The sequence below is a fragment of the Bos taurus genome, chromosome 26 (genome assembly GCF_002263795.3).
Source record: "Bos taurus isolate L1 Dominette 01449 registration number 42190680 breed Hereford chromosome 26, ARS-UCD2.0, whole genome shotgun sequence".
NCBI lineage: Eukaryota > Metazoa > Chordata > Mammalia > Artiodactyla > Bovidae > Bos > Bos taurus.
The window spans coordinates 36,748,720-36,774,590 of NC_037353.1; the positions used below are offsets into that span (position 1 = coordinate 36,748,720).

Genomic DNA, 25,871 nt, shown 5'->3' on the forward strand with positions numbered 1-25,871 from the left:
CAAAAGGGCTTACAGTGTTCAGAATAGTACCTGGCAAATACTCAACAGATAATAACTATTATTATTACTTATTCACCATGCATTTGTAAAGAAAAAATGCAAATGCATGGTGAGGAATTACCTGAAGGGCAATAACCAAAACATTATTAACATTTGCTTCTGAATGATATATTTATGGGAAATTATTTTCTACTTCATTACACTTTTTAGTATGTGTTTTTTACAATAAAGTTTAAAAATTAAGTTTTTGCATACGTCTTGAAAAAAGGTTAACATTTATAACCAATTATGCTATAGCATTATTGAAATTTTAATTAAGTTTATTATACAAATGATGTGACAGAATTTACATTTACCATTTTTTACTTAATATTAAATACATTTCATTAAAGTTTAGCCACTTTGAATTTAACATTTAGACAGAAAGTCAAATGTTTATTATAATCTTAATATTTTGACCTACTGAAACTAAAAATATTTTATTTTTTAATATAAAAATCCCATACCAAAGTCCCAAAGGTGCCTTTCATGTTTAAGCTTTAATTAGCAACCACTTTGGTCTCTGACACATATTACGCAGATATTGAAGTGTTAATATTACCACAGCTTGATTACAAAAGGCAGTGATTAATTTAAAAGCAGACAAAAAAGATATGCCCTGATTACAAAGGAATGATTAAGGCGAATGTCAGACATTGTACATTTATAGCAGTCTTTCCCATCGTCAAATGATAAGACTTTGCAAAAGTTTATATTTAGAATCACAGGCACTTTGTACTTTATTATAAGACTGGGTTTGTGCCTTGGAGACAGATCACTCCAACTCCCAGGACGACCTAAAGACTGTTGGGGGCCTCATTGCCAGAGCGGAACCAAGCAAAACAACTGAATGCGCGTAATGGGCCCAACGAGACACCGTAGGCTCAGTTCCCAGAGAACCCCGCGAGGTGAAGCCTTCTGCTAGGTGTGCAGCCCACTATATTGTTGCAAGTACGTATTTTGCTGAGAGATTGCTTTGAGGACTTTCTATTTGAGACTGGGCATTGCGGAGCAGGGAAATGAGAGGCAAAGCCCGAGCCCAGAAAGGGCTGCTGTCCAAACTGCTCCAAAGCTCAGGCCTCGGTGACTCCATTTTTTTTTTCTCCACCCCCAACGAGAACGAAAAAGAACCCCGCACAGGGGCCAAGGCCTTGTCTGAGGGGAGCTGCGCTCAGCCAGAGGAACAAGGCAGTTTGAGACAGGTCACAGGAGAAACGAAGGCGCACAGAAAGGAAAAAAAGTCTGTCCAACTTGAGGCCCTGGAGCCTTGGGCCTCACCTCACCCCGTAGGGGCCCCCGTCCTTGTTGGGCGGGGGGCGGGGGAAAGACAGGCCGGGGACAGGCCTCTGGAGGCCGAACCAGAAATGACCCTGGAATCAGGCTTCTTTCTGCTTTCCAGGATCCTCAGACTCGGTTATAAAATATTTTAAGGACGAAGACGGGAGCGGCAGGAGCGCGGCCTGAGATGAGTCTGGAGTCTTTGTTCCAGCACATCATATTCTCCGAGCACCAGGCAGAGGAGAGTCGCCGCTTGATGCGGGAAGGTCAGGGACTCTGCTGTTTGAGTTGGGGGCTTGGAGCCGGAGGGAAGGCCGGGGGCAGTGGGCAGGGTAGTGAGGGGTCGGGGAAAGACAGCCGAAAGGTGTCTTATCACAGGCCCCAGAATAGGGACTCCAGAGAGATGGACGTGTTTAAGCATTTAATTTTTATTACAGTAAGGTCGGAAATAAACAGATGTCGTGAGAAAATTAAGAAAGCAGCAGAGCAGCTGAATAAAGAGAAAATCCAGTTGGAATCTAAGGTATTGACATGCAGAACTTGCTCATTATCACTTGAAAAGGTGTTTTTATTTGACTTTTTGAGAATTTGATACTATTTAACTAGTTGTCCTTCCCTGTGGTCATTATGATAAAGAATCCTCCGGCCAGTGCAGGAGACCCAGGAGATGCAGGTTGGATCCCTTCGTGGGGAAGATCCCTTCCAGGAGGAAATGGCAACCTACTCCAGTATTCTTGCCTGGAGAATCCCATGGACAGAGGAGCCCGGTGGGCTACAGTCCATGGGGTCACAAAGAATCGGACATGTATGAGCATGTACAAAGACACACAGACTCACACACAAACACACACGCACCCTCCCACCATCATGAAGCATGCTACTGTGTTAGTGAGTGTTCCATGCTGTCTGGTAATATTTAAAGTTCTGAATCTGGTGACACCTTCCACCCTAACATGAATTTGTCCTATAGAAACCAATGTAAGTCATGAAGAATTCATGGTCTGTGTTGTGGAATGGTTAACGTTTCAAAAGAGCATAATGCCATTGGAAAAAGAATGATTCAATTAAGTAGTTGGTGTGGGAAATAAGTTTAGAAGAATAAATAAGAAGTGTGTTGTGTTGATGAAACAATTGAATGTAACTTTCAAAGGAATCTCTACCTTTTTTATTATAATGACTTTCTTTTTTTCACATTTTAATTGGAAGATAATTGCTTTACAATATTGTATTGGCCTCTGCCATATATTAACATGATTCAGCCACGGGTACAAATATGTCCCCTCCCTCTGGAACCCTCCTTGCATCTTACCATTTATTTTTCAGTTTTCTGCCACATTTTGGAATGTCTTTCATCCAGAGGAATCATTTTTTTTCACTAGCATTCAGTCTTTTCTGCAGCATTTGTAAAGTTCTGTTATTTTACACAGAAACAAAGGAATGTGATGATATCTTCAAGGTGGATTTTGAAATGTGGATAGCATTTTGGAGAGGCAGAGTGAAGTATAATAGAGAAAAGTATTTGAAGCAGGGGGGGAATATGAACAAAAGGGAGGCATAGGCAAGGCATTTGTGGAGAGAAATCTCTCAAAGCAGGGGTTGATGCCTGGGAATAGGAAGAAACCATTGCAGGATTTTGATTAGGGAATGGTGTGATAAAAGTGGGTTTTGGAAGATCTCTCTGAGCTCTGGGAGGATGGGAACTAAGCACGTCATCCAAATAGGTCACCCATAGCCTTGCTATGAGTGGAGGGCAGACAGCCATACAAAAATATTTATCCAGCTCCTAAAGATAAATTATATGAGCAGTGTGCAATGGGAAATCTGTTTGACGAAGTCTGTTGGCTAAAATAAGTCAAATAGGCTTAACACTGTGAGAAATTTCCAGTTCTCTTTTTGGATAAAATAATCATAGATTCTTTCTTCACCTCTCAAGCTTCTTTAGTTCTTCCTTTCTTGTTCAAACACCACCCGAGAGCCCTCCCTTGTACATCTTGGAAAGATTGTTTTTATCGTAGCATTTGGGATATCACCTTATCATTAAACAGAGCATACTTGTATTTGTGTTTGTATCCCTCATTCTTTTGTGGGCAGTGTATTTGGAATTTTTTTCTTAACCATCTTTTATTCCCACAGCCTGTATTCCATAACACACAGTATACATTAGTGTTTTGAATGAATGAGTACTAAAGGGAGATAATAGGGAGAGTTCAGTTCAGTCACCCAGTTATGTCTCTTTGCGACCCCATGGACTGCAGCATGCCAGGTTTCCCTGTCCATCACCAACTCCCGGAGCTTGCTCAAACTCATGTCCATCGAGTCGGTGATGCCATCCAACCATCTCATCCTCTGTCAGCCCCTTCTCCTCCTGCCTTCAGTCTTTCCCAGCATCAGGGTCTTTTCCAGTGAGTCAATTCTTCGCATCAAATGTCCAAAGTATTGGAGTTTCAGCTTCAGCATCGGTCCTTCTAATGAATATTCAGGATGTACTGTCTTTTAAAATAGAATTTGGAAATATGGTTCAGTGAGACCTTAGGTCCTATTTTGCCTGTGAGTAGTAGATAAACTAACTGCTAAAAATAATTCTAAAAGCTGATGGCATGGGCAAAGTTTTGAGAATGTCATGGTGTAGCTTAATTTCCTCTTTAAAAATAATTAAGATACTTTCAGAATTGTTAACTAGAAGCTAATACAAGTAATAGGCAAAACATATGGAATTAAGTAATGCATATCTAACACTTATTGCACACTTACTGTATTTTGGGCACTGTTCTAGATGCTTCCCTTGTATTAACTCTTTTAATCCTGCCGGGAATACTGTGATGAGGCACCATCATTAATTCCCCTTTTTGGGGGAGGAAAAAGAGAGGTTAAATGACTTGTTCATGGTATATAATTTAAAAACAAATGACAATAATGAAAGTAGTAATTGAGTAATGACAGTGTATTTTATTAAAACATTTTTTAAAGCTCATCTTAAACTTTTTTCTTCATGGAATTTATGTATAATAGGGTCTGAAGCTTTTGCATCTAGTCTAGGGCAGTATTTTTAAAAGGATAGTGATGTAAGTTTTTGTGCAAATATGTATTTCCTGGACTGGCAAAAATATTGACCTGGCAGATAACAAATGTTAAGAAAAAAAAGGTTTATTCTTGAATATTTTTAGAAAAATAGTAAGTTTACTCTTTGTAATATTTTCTCAGTTAAAAGCCTATTTTGCTGAAAATGGAAATGTAGTTTGTTGATATATACACATACATAAAAAGCTGATTCAAATAGTTTTATTTGAGAGAAGAAAGAGCAAATCCCTAGCATTGCTTGGAAACATTTGCTGAAATTACTAATTAATATAGGCTCATGAATGCACATTGCTTTTTAATCAGCTCATATATGTGGGTAATAATACAATTGCTTTTACTAATACAATTAACATATGTGGTTCACAGTTCATACAGTACTAATTTATAATTGAAATAATTTGATTTATTATATAGTCAACATGGGGTGTGTGTGTGTGTGTATAAAGATCTTTAAAGTGGAACCACAATTACAATGTAAATGACGAATGGGAAGAACTGAAGAAGTAATCATAAATTGATTTCTTGTTTCTTTTATTCTCAGAGTTAATTATATGTCTGCCAATAACAATGAAAATACATTTACTTGCATATTTGACTTGGCATTTATTGACCAATTTATCAAGTAGAAGCAGCATAAGGAGAAACTAGAACATAATTTGAATAGGCCAAGTGGTTGAGCTATTTGCACAGTGATACATTCAGAAAGTATTTTGGGCATTTATTTTGGAAGTTGCTTGTGGTCAAAAAATGAATTCAGGAAGTATAGTATTTATATTTTTCTGTTCTGTAAAACCCAAGTAGCATGTAATTAGAACTTGAATGATAGCATTTGCTTTTCAGGGCTCAATAAGTACTTTAAAATATATGGTTGCAAAAGTCTCAGATTATGTAGTATGAGTACTTTGTGAATTGGAGAACTATGATATGCCTGGTTAGGTTTGGTAATGTGAAAACAGAAAGACAAGAACATGCTCTGGATTTGTGTTAATGCTTACCAATACCTATAGCTTTTGATCATCAAGGAAAGGTTTTATAATATTGATGACAGGAAAAATCAAAATTAGGGACTCGAGGACATTTGTTGTTTTTTTAAGCATCTGAAAGAGTTTTTCTTTTAAAAATAGTAGTATATGGTTAAAATTAGGACATTTTAATCTTTAGAAACATATTACAAAAAACCTAACATAAATCCATCTTCCCTCAAGAGGAAGTAAATGGAGGAAAATCTGAGGCAGTTTTACTTTTTTCTTCTTCCAGTTTTAATCTATTACATAAACATCATAACACTAATGAAATAATATTTCATGAATTTTTAAAAGAAAATGGTATTGAAATAAACAAGTAACTTAAGGTGGCTTCATTTACTTCTTTACTTCAGACTGTATGCTTTCATTTTTTTTCAATTGATAAAAATTATGAACTCTCCTAGAACAGCAGGCAGAGTCTTAATCTGTTAGGACTGATGCTAAGGCTGAAACTCCAATACTTTGGCCACCTGATGCAAAGAACTGACTTATTGGAAAAAACCCTGATGCTGGGAAAGATTGAAGGCAGGAGAAGAAGGGGATGACAGAGGATAAGATGATTGGATGGCATCACCGACTCAATGGACATGAGTTTGAGCAAGCTCTGGGAGTTGGTGATGGACAAGGAAGCCTGGCATGCTGCAGTCCATGGGATCGCAAAGAGTCTGACACAATTGAGTGACTGAACTGAACTCTATTACCTAATTAGGGAAAGAACAAATCACAAATTATTATCATTTATAATACTGAAGCTGTGTAATTAAGATTTTTCCCCTTTTTAAGAAGTTTAATCAAAAATTTGTATACTACTTATGTTTCATTTTATTGTTGATGAAAAGTTGCTTAAAACATAGATAAAAGAAAGGCATTTCTTTTCTCCAATTAGCATTTGTTTAAATAACAATACATTTGAATTATTTAATCTTAATTTTGAAAAATAAAGTTCAAATTCTCCTTACCATAGTTTAATATATACCTGTAGCTGTGTTAATCGTGACCAAGACACTTTTGAGGGTTCAGTTCAGTTCAATGACTCAGTCGTGTCCAACTCTTTACGACCCCATGAATCGCAGCATGCCAGGCTTCCCTGTCCATCACCAACTCCTGGAGTTTACCCACACTCATGTCCATCAAGTTGGTGATGCCATCCAGCCATCTCATCCTCTGTCGACCCCTTCTCCTGCCCCCAATCCCTCCCAGCATCAGGGTCTTTTCCAATGAGTCAACTCTTCGCAAGTTCCAGCTTCAGCATCAGTCCTTCCAGTGAACACCCAGGACTGATCTCCTTTAGGATGGACTGGTTGGATCTCCTTGCAGTCCAAGGGACTCTCAAGAGTCTTCTCCAACACCACAGTTCAAAAAGATCAATTCTTCGGCGCTTTTGAGGGTAGTTATACTTAATTGCTTTTAATCTCTGACCTTTCCACATGAAATTACAAAGTTCTCTTGTCTTAAACATGTATAGCTGATTTTTTAAAGTTGTCATAGAAGTTTAGGTGTATTTCCCCTTTTTTATTCACCTTGGTCAGTTGTATAAGTCCATGTCCTTCTTGGAGCAGGGTATGGCAACTCACTCCAGTATTCTTGCCTGGAGAATCCCATGGACAGAGGAGCCTGGTGGACTACAGTCCATGGGGGTCACTGAATCTGGAGTTTCTTGTATGAAAAATAATTTTTCTTTCACATCCAAGGTACCTCATAATTGATGGTTTGATGGATGTCCTCTTCACTCCCCAGTGCTGCTTCTAGGACATTATTTCTCTACTTGCTTGTGGTGGTTAATCCTGTATTCTAGACTCTGCCAACTTTCCTCCCTGCTCTTTTCTGTCATTTTACTCGCTCACTGGGTAATCTCCCTTGTTCTTTAGAATTTGGCACCTGGCTCTCAGGCTTCCACTCTATCTCAGCTCTTGCCAGCATCTTGTATGATGTCATTGTCTGTGTACTCTTCAGCTACCTTCCTGACCTGTTGGTTCTTTGGTCTCCACATGTTCAGTGACCTTATTCTTCATTCTATCTCAGCTTCCTATTTCCAGAATTATATTCTGGGTGAGTCGATTATTTACTACTATGCCAACACTCAGGAAATTCTAGGAGACATTTGATCCAATGTATATATACATGGATGTTGGCTTTAGTCTCAGTTGAGACCTCCACACTGCCTGGAAAACTGCTGCATTTCTCTTTCTCAGTCTCTGCAGTGACTGCTGTAAACCTTTTACTCTCATGTATTTTGTCCTCCTTCTGAACTACTTAACTGTCATGATAACTTTGCTTTGTGATAAAAAAAAAACAACAACCTATAAAAGTTACATAAGCATGATACCATTTAAAAACACACAGACCAAATAATGCATCTTGTAAGGGATTTATATGTATATAGTGAAATTATAATGCTGTACATAGGAATGATAATAGCACATCAACTTAATGATTATCTCTGATGGGAGTAGAAGACAAATGTAATCAGGGAAGGATATACAGGGTATTTCAGCTGTATCTATAATGTTTTATTTCTTAAGCTGGGGAACATAACTGTGCGATTACTTTAAAAAATAAAGATATGTCTTAAAAGTTGCAGAGTGGTGGCTTTTAGTCCATTCAAAAGGTTGTGCAGCCATCACTATCTGAGCCCAGAATATTTTCATCACCCCAAAAAGAAACTGTACCCATATTAGTCACTCCTTCATCTCCCTCAAACCTCATGAGCTCTCGGTCACCACTAGTCTACTCTCTGTGTCTGGACATTTCACGTAAGTGTAATCATACAATAATGGCCTTTTATGGCTGTCTTCTTTCACTTAGCATGTTTTCAGGATTCATCCATGTTATAGCATGTGTCTGTACTTGATTCTTTTTCATGGCTGAATAATATTCCATCATATGGATGCACTTTGTTTATCCATTCATCAGTTGATGGACATTGGGTTATTTCCACGTTTTAGCTATTGTGAGTAATGGTGCTGTGAACATTTGTGTACAAGTTTTTGTACGAACATTACATTTCAGTTCTGGTATTTTCAAATCTGGTATATTCAAATCTGGTAATACATTTCAGGTATTCCACCTGGGGTAGAATTTCTTGGTCATATGGTTAATTATAGGTTTAACTTTTTGAGGAAATACCAAGTTTTCTGCAGTGGCAGTTTTACATTGCCACCAGGAATATATGAAGGTTCCAGTTTTTCTATATACCCACCATCACTTGCTTTCTTGGAATTTTTGGTTTGTTTGATAGCCATCTTAGGGGCTGGGAGGTGGTAGTTCATTGTGGTTTGTATTTCCAGTTTCCTAATGAGATTAATATTGGACATTTTTTCAGGTGCTTATTGGCCATTTTGCAAATATATTTTCTAGATGGCCTACTTAATTAATAGTCATATAATTGGTTGCAGTTCTTTTATGGGAGGGTCTTGTCTCTGAGAAGTAGTAATCTTTCTCTATATTAATATAACTGAAATGATTTTATTTCTAAATGAAGTAAAATATTATTACATATAACATTTGTTGGACTCCTTTTTCTCAGCTTTGTTTTCATGATCTTAAGAAAATCTGAGTAATATTTCATGGTAATAGCAGTATAGAGCAAACCATATAACAGTATGCCAGATAGCCTTTCTATTTGCAAATGCGTATAAATCACAAACATTGCACATTTCCTGGCTTGGATCCATGAAGTGGAGAATCTACTGCATTGTTTCTAATTGTTAAATCTACTAGTGTGCTTCTATTCCTTTTTTAAAAAGAGCTGCTGCTAAGTCAATTCAGTTGTGTCTGACTCTGTGCGACCCCAGAGACGGCAGCCCACCAGGCTCCCCCGTCCCTGGGATTCTGCAGGCAAGAACACTGGAGTGGGTTGCCATTTCCTTCTCCAATGCATGAAAGTGAAAAGGGAAAGGGAAGTCGCTCAGTCGTATCTGACTCTTCACGACCCCATGGACTGCAGCCCACCAGGCTCCTCCGCCCATGGGATTTTTCCAGGCAAGAGTACTGGAGTGGGGTGCCATCGCCTTCTCCCATTAAAAAGAGCTACTCTAAATAAATTGTTTACCCTGAAATGTTAGAAGCATTTTAAACAGGAAAGAAAAGAAATACTTCTTTTCCAGAAACTGAGACAATGATCTTCTAATTAAAGACAGTAAGTTTGTGGCTAAGTATGCAGAAAGCATGAGATTAACATTGAGTTTGCTAGCCTCCTAAGAATATACAGCACAAAAGAATACCTCTTAAAAAGTTTACCTTTTGATTTGTGATTTCCTGGAAAATCAATTAGCTATGCTCTTCACTTCTGTTATTCATTCACTCAACAAACATTCATTGAACAACTCTTAAATGAAAAGCAAAGGAGAAAAGGAAAAATATAAGCGTCTGAATGCAGAGTTCCAAAGAATAGCAAGAAGAGATAAGAAAGCCTTCTTCAGAGATCAATGCAGAGAAATAGAGGAAAACAACAGAATGGGAAAGACTAGAGATCTCTTCAAGAAAATTAGAGATACCAAGGGAACATTTCATGCAAAGATGGGCTTGATAAAGGACAGAAATGGTATGGACCTAACAGAAGCAGAAGATATTAAGAAGAGATGGCAAGAATATACAGAACTGTACAAAAAAGATCTTCACGACCCAGATAATCACGATGGTGTGATCACTGACCTAGAGCCAGACATCCTGGAATGTGAAGTCAAGTGGGCCTTAGAAAGCATCACTACGAACAAAGCTAGTGGAAGTGATGGAATTCCAGTTGAGCTATTCCAAATCCTGAAAGATGATGCTGTGAAAGTGCTGCACTCAATATGCCAGCAAATTTGGAAAACTCAGCAGTGGCCACAGGACTGGAAAAGGTCAGTTTTTATTCCAATCCCAAAGAAAGGCAATGCCAAAGAATGCTCAAACTACCGCACAATTGCACTCAACTCACACGCTAGTAAAGTAATGCTCAAAATTCTCCAAGCCAGGCTTCAGCAATATGTGAACTGTGAACTTCCTGATGTTCAAGCTGGTTTTAGAAAAGGCAGAGGAACCAGAGATCAAATTGCCAATATCCGCTGGATCATGGAAAAAGCAAGAGAGTTCCAGAAAAACATCTATTTCTGCTTTATTGACTATGCCAAAGCCTTTGACTGTGTGGATCACAATAAACTGGAAAATTCTGAAAGAGATGAGAATACCAGACCACCTGATCTGCCTCTTGAGAAATCTGTATGCAGGTCAGGAAGCAAGAGTTAGAACTGGACATGGAACAACAGACTGGTTCCAAATAGGAAAAGGAGTACATTAAGGCTGTATATTGTCACCCTGCTTATTTAACTTATATGCAGAGTACATCATGAGAAATGCTGGACTGGAAGAAGCACAAGCTGGAATCAAGATTGCCGGGAGAAATATCAATAACCTCAGATATGCAGATGATACCAGCCTTATGGCAGAGAGTGAAGAGGAACTAAAAAGCCTCTTGATGAAAGTAAAGAGGAGAGTGAAAAAGTTGGCTTAAAGCTCAACATTCAGAAAACGAAGATCATGGCATCTGGTCCCATCACTTCATGGCAAATAGATGGGGAAACAGTGGAAACAGTGTCAGACTTTATTTTGGGGGGCTCCAAAATCACTGCAGATGATGACTGCAGCCATGAAATTAAAAGACGCTTACTCCTTGGAAGGAAAGTTATGACCAACCTAGATAGCATATTCAAAAGCAGAGACATTACTTTACCAACAAAGGTCCATCTAGTCAAGGCTATGGTTTTTCCTGTGGTCATGTATGGATGTTAAAGTTGGACTGTGAAGAAGGCTGAGTGCCGAAGAATTGATGCTTTTGAACTGTGGTGTTGGAGAAGACTCTTGAGAGTCCCTTGGACTGCAAGGAGATCCAACCAGTCCATTCTGAAAGAGATCAGCCATGGGATTTCTTTGGAGGGAATGATGCTGAAGCTGAAACTCCAGTACTTTGGTCACCTCATGCGAAGAGCTGACTCACTGGAAAAGACCCTGATGCTGGGAGGGATTGGGGGCAGGAGGAGAAGGGGACGACAGAGGATGAGATGGCTGGATGGCATCACTGACTCGATGGGCATGAGTCTGAGTGAACTCCGGAGTTTGTGATGGACAGGGAGGCCTGGCGTGCTGCGATTCATGGGGTCGCAAAGAGTCGGACATGACTGAGTGACTGAACTGAACTGAACTAAATGATACCAAGAGTAACTGGCAAATAAATTATGTAACAAACTTCTACCTTAAATAGAGGGTTGACATTAAGCAACTTCAACTATAGAAACCTAACTGTAAATTCAAAATTCTTGATGTTCTCGCTTTTTAAAAATTCTGTAATTACTTTAAATTTTCTGTGTAGTTCTCTAAAGAAAGCCTTATAATGTTTGTCATGAATTCTTTTCTAAAATGGGGAACTAGAATAATTCACCAGATATTTTAATGTAGCACTGGCATTTTCTAGTAGCTTACCACTAGGGATAACCTGATTTTCTAGAGTGTGTACCTTTGCAGTGGGTTTTTGAATTCTTGATTGAAAGAATATTTTTGAATGTACCAGCCATTCTTTGACCTCAGGGCCTTCGCACTTAGTGTCTTCTCTGCTTGAAGTGCTTCTCTCAGCTATTGGTGTTTTATACACACTTCTTTTAGCTCTCTCCCAGTAAGGAGGCCAACCATTCTATGAGAATGTGAGACTTTCAGTTCTCACGTTGGAACAGTCACATGTAAACCTTGATGGTTGGTTACCTTACCTCTCAGCTTAGTTGGCACTTTAGAGCCGTGGGTCTCAAAGTGTGATCTATGATCCATTGTTGTTCTGTCGCTCAGTTGTGTCCAGCTCTTTGTGACCGCATGGACTACAGTACTCCAGGCTTCCCTGTCTTTCACTGTCTCTTGGTGTTTGCTCAGACTAATGTCCATTGAGTCAGTGATGCCATCCAATCATCTCATCCTCTGTTGCCCCCTTCTCCTCCTGCCCTCTATCTTTCTCAGCAGCAGGGTCTTTTCCAGTGAGTCAGCTCTTTGAATCAGGTGGCCAGAATACTGGAGCTTCAGCTTCAGCATCAGTCTTTCCAAAGACTATTCAGAGTTGATTTCCTTTAGGATTGATGGGTTTGATCTCTTTGCTGTCCAAGGAACTCTATGCCATACCACAGTTTGAAAGCATCAGTTCTGTGATCTATAGGAAGAATTTTGTGAGGTCAAACTATTTTCTTAATAATATAAAGCTATTATTTGTCATTTGCACTGTTCTGATATGTACACTGATAGTCAAAGGCAAATATTGGCACCTCAGAACAAATTAAGGCAGTGTCAACAAACTTCTAGTAGTCATTGTACTATTCACTGCCACACGCTCACAGTGAGAAAGCAAAACCCACCAATTTCACTGTATGCCCTTGATTAAAGTGTAAAAAATATTGTTTTGAAACTAACCATTCTGTGTATGTATTTTTAATATTGTGTGGGATGAAATGGGAAGTTCACACAAAGTACTTTGATATTCTGAAGTACAATGATTGTCTCACAGGAGAGTATTTATATGATTGAGTTTCAATATGAACGAACTATTCTTTTTCTGGAGCATCCTTTTTACTTGAATAATTGACAGATAAGTGTAGTTATTTAAACTTGAGTATTTGGCATAATTTTCTCAAAAATGAATGAAATGACCCTGACATGTCAAGGCAAATATTATTATTTTGCCAATGATAATATTCAACCTTTCACACAAAAATTACAATGTTGAAAGACTCAGATTTGTCACTATATGTGCAGTGTATGTGTCACTCTGTGTTCACTGTATGTGTCACTCTTTGTCACTATATGTACGGTTTCCCAGTACATAAAGATTTTTCTGAGTTTGTAGGTGATGTTAATAAATGTTCGTTTTTAATATTGCATTATGGAGTGTATCAACTTTTGGAGGACCTGAATAATTCAGTGAAGGAATATTTTCGAAATGACCAGCACACAGTTTTAATTATACACGGATAGAAGATCCACTCAAAGCACAAAATAGACCAGTGGTTTTTATTGTAACAGGATGAAAAATTTATTGAAATGGTTTCAGATCCCACATTGCAACTAACCTTTAAGGAACTACCACTCATTAAGTTCCTGAAGAATATGGCATAATTATTCAGTTAGGGTATCAAAATACTGCTCTCATTTCCAGCTCTACATCTGTGTGAGGCTAGATTTTCTTCATATACTTCAACCAAGAAACAGTGCAAGAGATTGGATACAGAAGCAGATATAAGAATTCAGTTGTCTTCTGTTAAGCCAGACTTAGAAGAGATTTGCAAAAATGTAAATGCAATGCTTCTTACTTCATTTTGTTTTGGAAAATGTTATTTTTATAAAAATGCATTTATTTTAATATACAACAAATTTATTGTCATTATTCCTAAGTGAATTAAATATTTTCAATTTTCTCAGTTTTAATCTTTGATACTGAAAATATTTATAGATACAACTCACAAAAAATAATTAAATAAAAATCCTCAATAATTTTTCAAGGCTATAAAATCTTAAAGACCAGAAGTCATAAGATCAAAAAGTTTGACCCTCCCCTAAGTCCATATATAAAATAACATATAAACCATATATAAACCTCATGCCATCTCTCTCTCTTTCCTGGTTGCTGCTTTATTTTTCTTTGTAGCTCTTAATTTCTTTTGACGTATTTTTATATTGATCTGTTTACTGTTTATCTTTTCTTGTGCTGCATGTGTACTAAGGTGCTTCAGTCCTTTCCAACTCTGTGTGACCTTATGAACTGTAGCCTGCCAGGATCCTCTGTCCATGGGATTCTCCAGGCAAAAATATTGGAGTGTGTTGCCATGCCCTCATCCAGGGGATCATCCCGACCCAGGGATCAAACCTGCGTCTGTTATGTCTCCTGCTTTGGCAGGTGGGTTCTTTACAACTAGCACCACTTGTGAAGCCCTTGTGGATGTAAACTTCACACGGAATACATATTCCTCTGTTTTGTTTACTACTGTTATTCTTACTGTCTAGAACAGTGCCTGAATTACAGTAGGTGTTACATATTATTGAGTGAATAAATAAAACTTTTTTTCTCTTAGAATTCACTGTTTCTTTTTGCTCTTCTGTGAATTCTGCTTGTGACATCTGTTGACATTTTCACATGGTGGTACATTTTTTTATGAGCCTTAAAATTTTTTATTGTGAACTTACCTTTAGCAGAACTTTCCTTTCTTGGGAGTCCTACCTAGTCTTGATAAAAAAAGATGTTCCTAAGGAGCAGTTTCAGCCCTGCTGCCAGAACCATGCAGAGTTCATTTGTTCAGGATAAATTTTCATGTTAATTTTTGGGCTCAGTACTTCTGCACTGCCTGGCTAGGAGACATTCGAATCTCACATCCATGAACGATTCAAGTGTGGGTTTGGGGGTTCTAGGGTATGATTCTTTTTCTGTTCATGGCTCAACAGAGGCAGCTCACTTCGCTGCTGCATCTCTAAACTGGTGGTGGACTTTTCTTACTCCACGTGCATGGCCAGCATAGGCACTTTTTTTTTTTTGCAAAGAACAAAAGCAGCATTTTAGTTGAAAAGTCTGATAGTATTGAAGTCGTTATACTTACTCCTCTGCCTTATTTCCAGACTCAGAGGTAGTCTCTGTCAGCAATTTCCTGTTAGGTATTTTTAAAAATTGACATATGGTTAATTTATGATGTTGTGTTAGTTTCAAGTGTATAGCAAAGTGATTCTGTTGCATATATATAATACATATATGTATATAACATGTGTTATCCGTATATGTATCAGTTCAGTTCAGTTGTTAGTTGTGTCTCTTTGCTTCCCCATGAACTGCAGCACACCAGGCCTCCCTGTCCATCACCAACTCCTGGAATTTGCTCAGACTCATGTCCATCGAGTTGGTAATGCCATCCAGGCATCTCATCCTCTGTCATCATCCCCTTCTCCTCCTGCCTTCAGTTTTTCCCAGCATCAGGGTCTTTTCCACTGAGTCAGTTCTTCACATCAGGTGGCCAAGGTAGCATTAGCCCTTCCAATAAATATTCAGGATGGATTTCCTTTAGGATTGACTGGTTGGATCTCCTTGCAGTTCAAGGGACTCTCAAGACTCTTCTCCAACACCACAGTTCAAAAACATCAATTCTTCCATGCTCAGCTTTGTTGATGGTCCAACTCTCACATCCATACATGACTAGTGGAAAATTCATAGCTTTGACTAGATAAGCCCTTGGTGATAAAGTAATCTCTCTGCTTTTTAATATGCTATCTAGGTTGGTCTAGGGCTTCCCTCATAGCTCAGTCAGTAAAGAATCTGCCTGCAATGCAGGAGACACAGGTTCAATTCCTGGGTCAGAAAGATCCCATGGAGAAGGAAATGGCAACCCACTCCAGTATTCTTGCTTGGAGAATCCTATGGACAGAGGAGCCTGGCAGGCTGCAGTCTATGGGGTCACAAGGGGTGGACACAAATTAAAACTAAAGAGAGAGAGGATGGTCATAGCTTTTCTTCCAAGGAGCAAGTATCTTTTAATTTCATGGTTGCAGTCACCATCTGCAGTGATTTTGGAGCCCAAAAAGATAAAGTCTGTCACTGTTTCCATTGTTTCTCTATTTGCCATGAAGTGATGGGACCAGATGCCATGATCTTACTTTTTTGAATGTTGAATTTTAAGCCAGGTTTTTCACTCTTCTCTTTCACTTTCATCAAAAGGCTCTTTAGTTCCTCTTTGCTTTCTGCCATAATGGTGGTGTCATCTGCATATCTGAGGTTATTGATATTTCTCCCACCGATCTTGATTCCAACTTGTGCTTCATTCAGCCTGGCATTTTGCATGATGTACTCTGCATATAAGTTAAATAAACAGAGTGACAGTATACAGCCTTGACATACTCCTTTCCCAATTTGGAACCAGTCCGTTGTTCCATGTCCAGTTCTAACTGTTGCTTCCTGACCTGCATATAGGTTTCTCAAGAGGCAGGTCAGGTGGTCTGGTATTCCCATGTCTTTCAGAATTTTCCACAGCTTTTGTTGTGATCCACATAGTCAGAGGCTTTGGCATAGTCAATAAAGCAGAAGTAGATGTTTTTCTGGAACTCCTTTGCTTTTTCTGTGATCCAACGGATGTTGGCAATTTGATCTCTGGTTCCTCTGTCTTTTCTAAATCCATCTTAAACATCTGGAAGTTCTCGGTTTACATACTATTGAAGCCTGGCTTGGAGACTTTTGAGCATTACTTTGCTAGTGTGTGAGATGAGTGCAATTGTGTGGTAGTTTGAACATTCTTTGGCTTTGTCCTTCTTTGGGATTGGAATGAAAACTGATCTTTTCCAGCCCTGTGGCCACTGTTGGGTTTTCAAAATTTGCTGGCATATTCAGTGCAGCACTTTAACAGCATCATCTTTTGGGACTTAAAATAGCTCAGCTGGAATTCCATCACTTCACTTGCTTTGTTTTTAGTGATGCTTCCTAAGGCCCACTTGACTTCGCAGTCCAGGATGTCTGGCTCCAGGTGAATGATCACACCATTGTGGTTATCTGGGTCATTAAGATCTTTTTTGTATAGTTCTTCTGTATATTCTTGCCACCTCTTCTTAATATCAGAGAAGGCAATGGCAACCCACTCCAGTACTCTTGCCTGGAACATCCCATGGATGGAGGAGCCTGGTAGGCTGCAGTCCATGGGGTCGCGAAGAGTTGGACACGACTGAGTGACTTCACTTTCATGCATTGGAGAAGGAAATGGCAACCCATTCCAGTGTTCTTGCCTGGAGAATCCCAGGGATGGGGAAGCCTGGTGGGCTGCCATCTATGGGGTCGCACGGAGTCAGACACAACTGAAGCGACTTAGCAGCAGCAATAGCTTCTTAATATCTTCTGCTTCTGTTAGGTCCATACTATTTCTGTCCTTTATTGAGCCCATCTTTGTGTGAAATGTTCCCCTGGTATCTCTAATTTTCTTGAAGACATCTCTAGTCTTTCCCATTCTATTGTTTTCCTCTATTTCTTTGCATTGATCACTGAGGAAGGCTTTCTTATCTCTCCTTGCTATTCTTTGGAACTCTGCATTCAGATGTGTATATCTTTCCTTTTCTCCTTTGCCTTTAGCTTCTCTCCTTTTCTCAGCTATAACATATATATGTGTGTGTGTATGTGTGTGTCTATATATTCTATTTCAGATTCTTTTCCATTACTGGTTCTTATAAGACGATGATATTCCCTGTGCTAGACAGTAGGTCATTGTTATTTATCTATTTTATTTAAAGTAGTATATATATATGGTAATCCCAAACTCCTGATTTCTCTCTCTGCTCTGTCCTACTCTCCCCTTTAGTAACCATAAGTTTTTTTCTGTGTCTGTGCATCTGTTTCATAAATAAGTTCATTTGCATCACAGATTCCAACAGATAAGTGTTATCATATGATATTTTTCTCATCTGACATACTTCACTTAATATGATAATCTCTAGGTCTATACATGTTTCTGTAGATGATATTATTTAATTCTTTTTTACGGCTGAGTATTATTCCTTTGTATTATATATGTATACCACATCTTCTTCATCCATTCATCTATCATTCTTGACATGCTTCCATGTCTTGGCTATTGCAGATAGTGCTGCTATGAACATTGAGGTGCATGAATCTCTTCAAATTATAGTTTTCTCCAGGGATATGCCCAGGAATGGGATTTCAGAATCATATGGTAATTCTGTTTTTCGTTTTTTAAGGCATGTCCAAACTGTTTTCCATAGTGGCTGCACCAATCTTTGTTCTCACCATCAGTGTAGGAGAGTTCCTTTCTCTCCACACCCTCTCCAGTATTTATTATTTGTAGACTTTTTAATAAAGGCTACTTTGACTGGTGTGAAGTGATACCTCATTGTAGTTTTAATTTGCATTTCTCTAATAATTAGTGATACTGAGCATCTTTTCATATGCCTCTTGGGCATCTGTATGTCTTCTTTGGAGAAATGTTTATTTAGGTCTTCTGCCCAATTTTTGATTGAGTTCTCTTCTGATATTAAGCTGTATGAGCTCTTTATGTGTTTTAGAAATTAATCCCTTGTTGGTAGCATCATTTGCAAGTATTTTCACTCAGTCCATTGGTTGTCTTTTGTTTTGTTTATGGTTTCCTTTGCTGTGTAGAAGCTTATAACAACCCAAATGTTTGTTTTATTCCTGGCTTTATCCAGTTTCATCTCCCTTTGGCTTTGACTTTGAGTCATATTTGAGCATTTTTAAAATCCTAGCCCCTGTTGCCTGTATCCAGTCTCAAAGATACCCTTTGGACTTGAATTCTAGCGTGATGACTTCTGGCATGATATTTCTGTCTTGTTTTTTGACTTCCCTATGTTAATGATATAGGTTTTAAATTATTTATATTTTATCCAGGATTTCTCTGTCTTTGAATAGAAAATGAGTCTTTGTTTGCTCTTATTTTTTTGTGGACATATCTTTGTTTGCACCTCTTGAGGACATCAAATAGTTGATTATCAAAAAAATGTGTACTTTATAGTAAAATTATTATAGATATATACAGTATTTTATCTGTGTAATTCTCCAGGCAATTCTCTTTTTCTCTTCTGTTATAGGGTTTACATTGTTATTCTGTGAGAACTGTTCAGACTTACATTTTGCCAACAGTTAGCATATATAAATTGTTCTTTCCCCCATTCTTGTTTTCTTGAGTTCTTGAAGAATGAACTGTCTTCCTGGAACTAAAGCTGCCGTTTGACAAGTTGATGTGAATATCTCCAACCTGTTTCTAGCATTATTGTGGAATACTTGACTGAGGTCTGATCTTCCCTTGCTTGTGTGCCAAATTTTCTTATTATGAGCAGGAAAATACATGTTTTAAGAAGCTGTGACATTTTATAGATCTTCCGTTAAAAGCAGTACATGAAAATTCACTACCCTCAGCATTCCATTGTTTTATACCCTGACAGAACAGGAAGATGTAGTGATAGGTAAGGTAAGGTTCTGCTTCCTAAGTTGTCAAATTGCACAGAAGTCACCTTATTTCAAGTAGCTCCCCAGGGAGAGTCTTTCAGATTAAGAAGTATCATCACAGACTGTTCCTGGCCTACCACTATTTGTATTTTACTATTCTTTCCCTAGTCAGATTAATGCCTAGCTGAATCAGCAATTCTCTGGAAATGGGAGTTTTATTTGAGGAAAAGGAGAAGAAGAATTTTGAAGATGGAGGGTTATTTTGAGAAGGTTGTCTATGGACTTTGGAACCCCGGATAGGTTCAGAAAAGGTGAACGAAAACGGTCAGAGGTAAACTGGCTATGTATAGCTGTGCCTGTCATCTCAGTGCTGCTAGGAAGAATTTCTTATAGCCTTTGTTGCTTGTGTGTTCTTATGAATTGTTATAGCCTGAATTAATATTTCAAGATTAGTTGAAAGGCTGCCTACCTCAGCTTCTTTGGTTCAAGCTAGTTCCATGGTTATAAATATAGTCCAGTTTTTCTTGCTTAAAATTCTAATCAGTTCCTCCCAAGAGAAGACAGAAAAGTGGACGGAATGGGAGATATGTGACCACCACAATAGGAAAATAGATCAGGCTATTACTCTAAAATGTTCTTTTCCTCTTTATTATCAATTCCTGCTCCTCTCATTTTTTTTTTTCTTAATATATATATTTTATTGAAGTATAGTTGTCTTCTAATGTTTCAAGTACACAGCAAGGTAATTCAGTTATACATATATACACATATTATTTTTGAGATTATTTTGCATTATTGGTTATTACAAGATACTAATTAGAGTTCCTGTGCCATACAGTAAACCTTTGTTGCTTATTAAGTGTCTTTTAAAATTAGAAATCTAGTATTCTGTTCTTATAAGTCAAACAAGTGAAATCAGAATGTCATAAATTTTTTGAAGCAACTTAGCAGCAGCAGCAGCAGCAGGCAAAAATTGTTAAGTTTTCTAAAATACATGTACATACTATCTATGTACATATATACAAAAGCTTTTCTACTACACTTGATAAAGGCTTGAGAAAGAACACAAAAAAGGAGATGGAGAAATTGGAAAACATAAACTAAATGAAATGGGAGCACTGAATATGAAATAGAAAAGGTGAAACAACCTAGATAAAGTAAAAGATCATCATATAGTCCAGTTGCTTTTAATCATGGCTGCTCATTAGAAACATATCTGGAGCTTTGGAGAAAAAAAGCAATACCTGGGCATTTGTATTTTTCAAAAAACACCAAGATAATTCTGATATGCATCTGGATTTTTAAAAAGTGATTATAAGTTTTTCTATTGAATTATATAGATTTGGCGATATAGAATTTTATTATTTTTCTGTTGACCAATCATGATACAATGGCATTAAAGTGAGTAATAGTTACATAATCACAGTAGTAAAAGAGGTTTATCAGTTTTCACAATCAATAGCCAGGCAAAAAATAAAATACAGTTGTAAGCCATAATGGGAACATTAACCTAACAGTATAAAATAATTACATGCAATTTTTGGGGTCAAGCAAAGTGATGTGGTAAGTGGCAATGCACACATGCACATGTTTTCATCCACTCAGCCAGTCTGTGTCTTTTGGTTAGTGCATTTTAATCCATCTACATTTAAGGTAATTATCAATATGTATGATCCTTTTGCCATTTTCTTAATTGTTTTGGGTTTATTTTTTGTAGGTCTTTCCCTTCTCTATTGTTTCCTGAGTAGAGATGTTTCTTCAGCATTTGCTGTAAAGCTGGTTTGCGTTGTGCTAAGAATCGTGTCCAACTCTCGTGTCCAACTCTTTGCTATCCTATGGACCGAAGCCCACCAGGCTCCTCTCTCTGTCCATGGGATTCTCCAGTCAGGAATACTGGAGTGGGTTGCCATGCCCTCCTTCAGGGGATTTTCCAACCCAGGGATTGAACTCACATCTCTTAGGTCTCCTGCATTGGTAGGTTGGGGTTTTTTGTTTTTTTTTTTGGCCGCTAGTGCAACCTAGGAAGGCCAAAGCTGGTTTTGTGGTGCTGAATTCTCTTGACTTTTGTTTGTCTGGAAAGCCTTTGATTTCTCCATCAAATATGAATTAGAGTCTTGCTAGGTAGAGTATACTTGGTTGTATGTTCTTCCCTTTCATCACTTTAAATATATCATGCTGTTCCCTTTTGGCTTGTAGAGTTTCTGTTGAAAACCAGCTAATAACCTGACTGGAGTTCCCTTGTATGTTATTTGTCACTTTTCCCTTGTTGCTTTTAATATTTTATCTTTGTCTTTAGTTTTTGAAAAAGCAAGAGAGTTCCAGAAAAAAATATATTTCTGTTTTATTGACTATGCCAAAACCTTTGACTGTGTGGATCACAATAAACTGTGGAAAATTCTGAAAGAGATGGGCATACCAGACCACCTGACTTGCCTCTTGAGAGACCTGTATGCAGGTCAGGAAGCAACAGTTAGAACTGGACATGGAACAACAGACTGGTTCCAAATAGGAAAAGGAGTACGTCAAGGCTGTATATTGTCACCCTGCTTATTTAACTTATATGCAGAGTACATCATGAGAAACACTGGGCTGGATGAAGCACAAGCTGGAATCAAGATTGCCGGGAGAAATATCAATAACCTCAGATATGCAGATGACACCACCCTTATGGCAGAAAGTGAAGAACTAAAGAGTCTCTTGATGAAAGTGAAAGTGGAGAGTGAAAAAGTCGGCTTAAAGCTCAACATTCAGAAAACTAAGATCATGGCATCTGGTCCCATCACTTCATGGCAAATAGATGGGGAAACAGTGGAAACAATGGCTGGCTTTATTTTTCTGGGCTCCAAAATCACTGCAGATGGCAATTGCAGCCATGAAATTAAAAGACGCTTACTCCTTGGAAGAAAAGTTATGACCAACCTAGATAGCATATTGAAAAGCAGAGATATTACTTTGCCAACAAAGGTCCGTCTAGTCAAGGCTATGGTTTTTCCAGTGGTCATGTATGGATGTGAGAGTTGGACTATAAAGAAAGCTGAGCACCAAAGAATTGATGCCTTTGAACTGTGGTGTTGGAGAAGACTCTTGAGAGTCCCTTGGACTGCAAGGAGATCCAACCAGTCCATCCTAAAGGACATCAGTCCTGGGTGTTCATTGAAAGGACTGATGTTGAAGCTGAAACTCCAATACTTTGGCCACCTGATGTGAAGAGCTGACTCACTGGACAAGACCCCGATGCTGGGAAAGATTGAAGGCAGGAGGAGAAGGGGACCACAGAGGATGAGATGGTTGGATGGCATCACATACTCAATGGACATGGGTTTGGGTGGACTCCAGGAGTTGGTGATGGACAGGGAGACCTGGTATGCTGCGGTTCATGGGGTTGCAAAGAGTTGGAAATGACTGAGCGACCGAACTGAACTGAACTTAGTTTTTACCAGTTTGCTACTATGTGTCTTGGGGTGTTCCTCCTTGAGTTTATCCTGCCTAGGACTCTGCGCTTCGTGAACTTGGCTGACTATTTCCTTTCCCATGTTTGGAAAGTTTTCAGCTATTATTGCTTCAAATATTTTCTGAGGTCCTTTCTCTCTCTCTCCTCTCCTTCTGGGACCCCTATAAAGCAAATGTTGGTGCATTTAATGTTGTCCCAGAGGTCTTTTAGGCTGTCTTCAGTTTTTGTTTTTGTTTTTCATTCTTTTTTCTATATTCTCTTCTGGGGCAGTGATTTCCACCGTTCTGTCCTCAGGTCACTTGTCTGTTCTTCTGCCTCAGTTACTCTGCTATTGATTGCTTCTAGCGTATTGTTCATCTCTGTTTGTTTGTTCTTTAGTTCTAGGTCTTTGGTAAACATTTCTTGCATCTTCTCTTTTCTGTTTCCAAGATCCTGGATCATCTTCACTATCACTATTCTGAATCCTTTTTCTGAAAGATTGCTATCTCCACTTCATTTAGTTGTTTTCTCGGGTTTTATATTGTCCCTTCATCTGGGACATAACTCTCTGTGTTTTCATCCTGATTAGCTTTCTGTAATGTGGTTTTTGTTTTAGCTGCTGTGGAATTGTGGTTCTTTGTGATTCTTCTGTCTCCCTCTAGTGGATGAGGCTAAGAGGCTTCTGTAAGCTTCTTGATGGGAGGGACAGGGTGGAAAAAACCAGGGCTTGATCTAGTGGGCAGCACATTGCTCAGTAAAGCTTTAATCTAATTATCTGCTAATGAGTGTGATTTTGCTCCCTCCCTGTTAGTTGTCTGGCCTGAGGTGACCCAGCCCTGGGGTCTGTGGGCTCTCTGGTAGGGTTAATGCTGACCTCCAATAGGGTTTATACCAAGGGGGACCTTCTAGGACTGCTGCTGCCAGGACCCCTATCCTGTGTTGAGCCGCTGCCAACCCACACTTCCACAGGAGACCCTCCAACGCTAGCAGGTAGTTTTGGTTCAGTCTCCTGTGGGGTCACTGCTCTCTCTTCCTCTGGTATTGGGGTATGTAGGATTTTGTTTGTGCCCTGCAAGACTGGAGTCTCTGTTTCCCGCAATGTAGTGGAAGTCCTATAATCAAATCCCACTGGCCTTCAAGGTCAGATTCCTTGGTATTTCCCAGTCCCTTCGTCAGATCCCAGGCTGGGAAACCTGACGTGGGGCTCAGAACCTTCACAACAGTGGGAAAACTTCTTTGGTATTATTGTTCTCCAGTTTATGAAACACCCACCTGGCAGGTATGGAATTTGATTTTATCATGATTGTGCACGTCCTACTGTCTCATTGAGGTTTGTTCTTTGTCTTTAGATGTGGGACATCTTTTTTTAGTGTGCTCCAAACCAGGTGGTCTGGTATTCCCATCTTTTTAAGAATTTTTCACAGTTTGTTGTGATCCACACAAAGGCTTTAGCATAGTCAATGAAGCAGATGTTTTTCTGGAATTCTCTTTCTTTTTCTATGACCCAGTGAATGTTGGCAATTTGATCTCTGGTTCCTCTGCCTTTTCTAAGTCCAGTTTATACATCTGGAAATTATCAATTCAGGTACTATTGAAGCCTATCTTGAAGAATTTTGAGCATTACCTTGATAGCATGTGAAATGAGCACAGTTGTGTGCTGGTTTGAACATTCTTTGGCATTGCCTTTCTTTGGAACTGGAATGAAAACTGACCTTTTCCAGTCCTGTGGCCACTGCTGAGTTTTCCAAATTTGCTGGCATATTGAGTACAGCACTTAAACAGCATCATCTTTTCAGATTTGAAATAGGTCAGTTGGAATTCCATCACCTCCTCTAGCGTTGTTCATAACAATGCTTCCTAAGGCCCACTTGATTTTGGACTCCAAGATGTGTGGCTCTAGGTGAGTGATCACACCATCATGGTTTTCTGGGTCATTAAGATCTTTTTTGTACAATTCTTCTGTGTATTCTTCCCACCTCTTCTTAATCTCTTCTGCTTCTGTTAGGTCCTTATCATTTCTGTCCTTTATTGTGCCCATCTTTCCATGAAGTATTCCCTTGGTATCTCTTATTTTCTTGAAGAGCTTGCTAGTCTTTCTCATTCTATTTTTTTCCTCTTTTTTTTTTTTTTGCATTTTCCACTTAAGAAGGCTTTCTTATCTTTTGTTGCTGTTCTCTGAAACTCTGCATGCAATTGGTATATCGTTCCCTTTCTTCTTTGCCTTTTTCTTCATTTACTATACCTTGGATATATCAATAAATATATATCTAAGTAAACAATTTTTAATGGTAGCATAGTTTCCCATTAAATGGCTATGATATATTTTATGTAACTGATTTTCTATTTATAATGTGATTATTAATATCACTGTGATGATACTTTTATACATACATCCTTGTGCACTTATTTTTTGGGGGTAAAGTCCTAGAAATCAAATTGGTAGATACAGTTGATCCTTGAACAACATAGGCTTGAACTGCATGGGTACACTTACATGAAGATTTCTTTTAAATAAATCCTGCAGTAGTGCATGATCTGATGGATTGAATGTGAGGATTAGAACTGTGGTTATGGAGATCTAACTATGAATTATAAATAGATTTTTTACCATACCAAGGACCAGTCCCCCAACCCTTGTGTTGTCCACGGGAGGGTCAACTGTATTCTTAAGGCTTTTGATAATTTCCAAATTGTCCTCAGAAAAGTTCCAGATTGTATTTCCACAATTTCACTATTTATACAATAGAAATGATTGATTTTCTTTACAAATGTATCAACAGTGACGGCTTTTATGGTTTTAATTTGAACTTTTTAGGTTACGTATATTTTCATTCGTTAGGATTGTTCATAGTTACCTTGTGTATTGCCTAATAATATCCTTTTCTTGTCTTTTTCTCACTGAATTCTAGCTTTTTATATGCAATAGATATTAACTCTTTCTTTGTCATTTGTTGCAAATTTTATTATTTGTAACTTTTTTAAATCAAATTTTAGAATCTTTGTGTTACTAGAAATTTTAAGTCTTTTGTTTGTTTCTGAAATTCATTGTTTAAGCAATGTCTTTTTCCAGTACTTTTAC

At 38.3% G+C, this 25,871-nt stretch overlaps 1 protein-coding gene across 1 annotated transcript in view; it reads left to right on the forward strand.

Annotated features, from left to right (window-relative positions):
• Nucleotides 1-954: 954 nt before the first annotated feature.
• The window catches only part of CCDC172 (coiled-coil domain containing 172), a 57,698-nt gene continuing 32,781 nt past the window's right edge, over nt 955-25,871 (forward strand). The window contains exons 1-3 of the mRNA NM_001075833.2: nt 955-990; nt 1,439-1,583; nt 1,755-1,840. Coding sequence (NP_001069301.1) covers nt 1,505-1,583; nt 1,755-1,840 — 165 coding nt within the window. The 5' untranslated portion in view covers nt 955-990; nt 1,439-1,504. The remainder of the gene's footprint in view (nt 991-1,438; nt 1,584-1,754; nt 1,841-25,871) is intronic.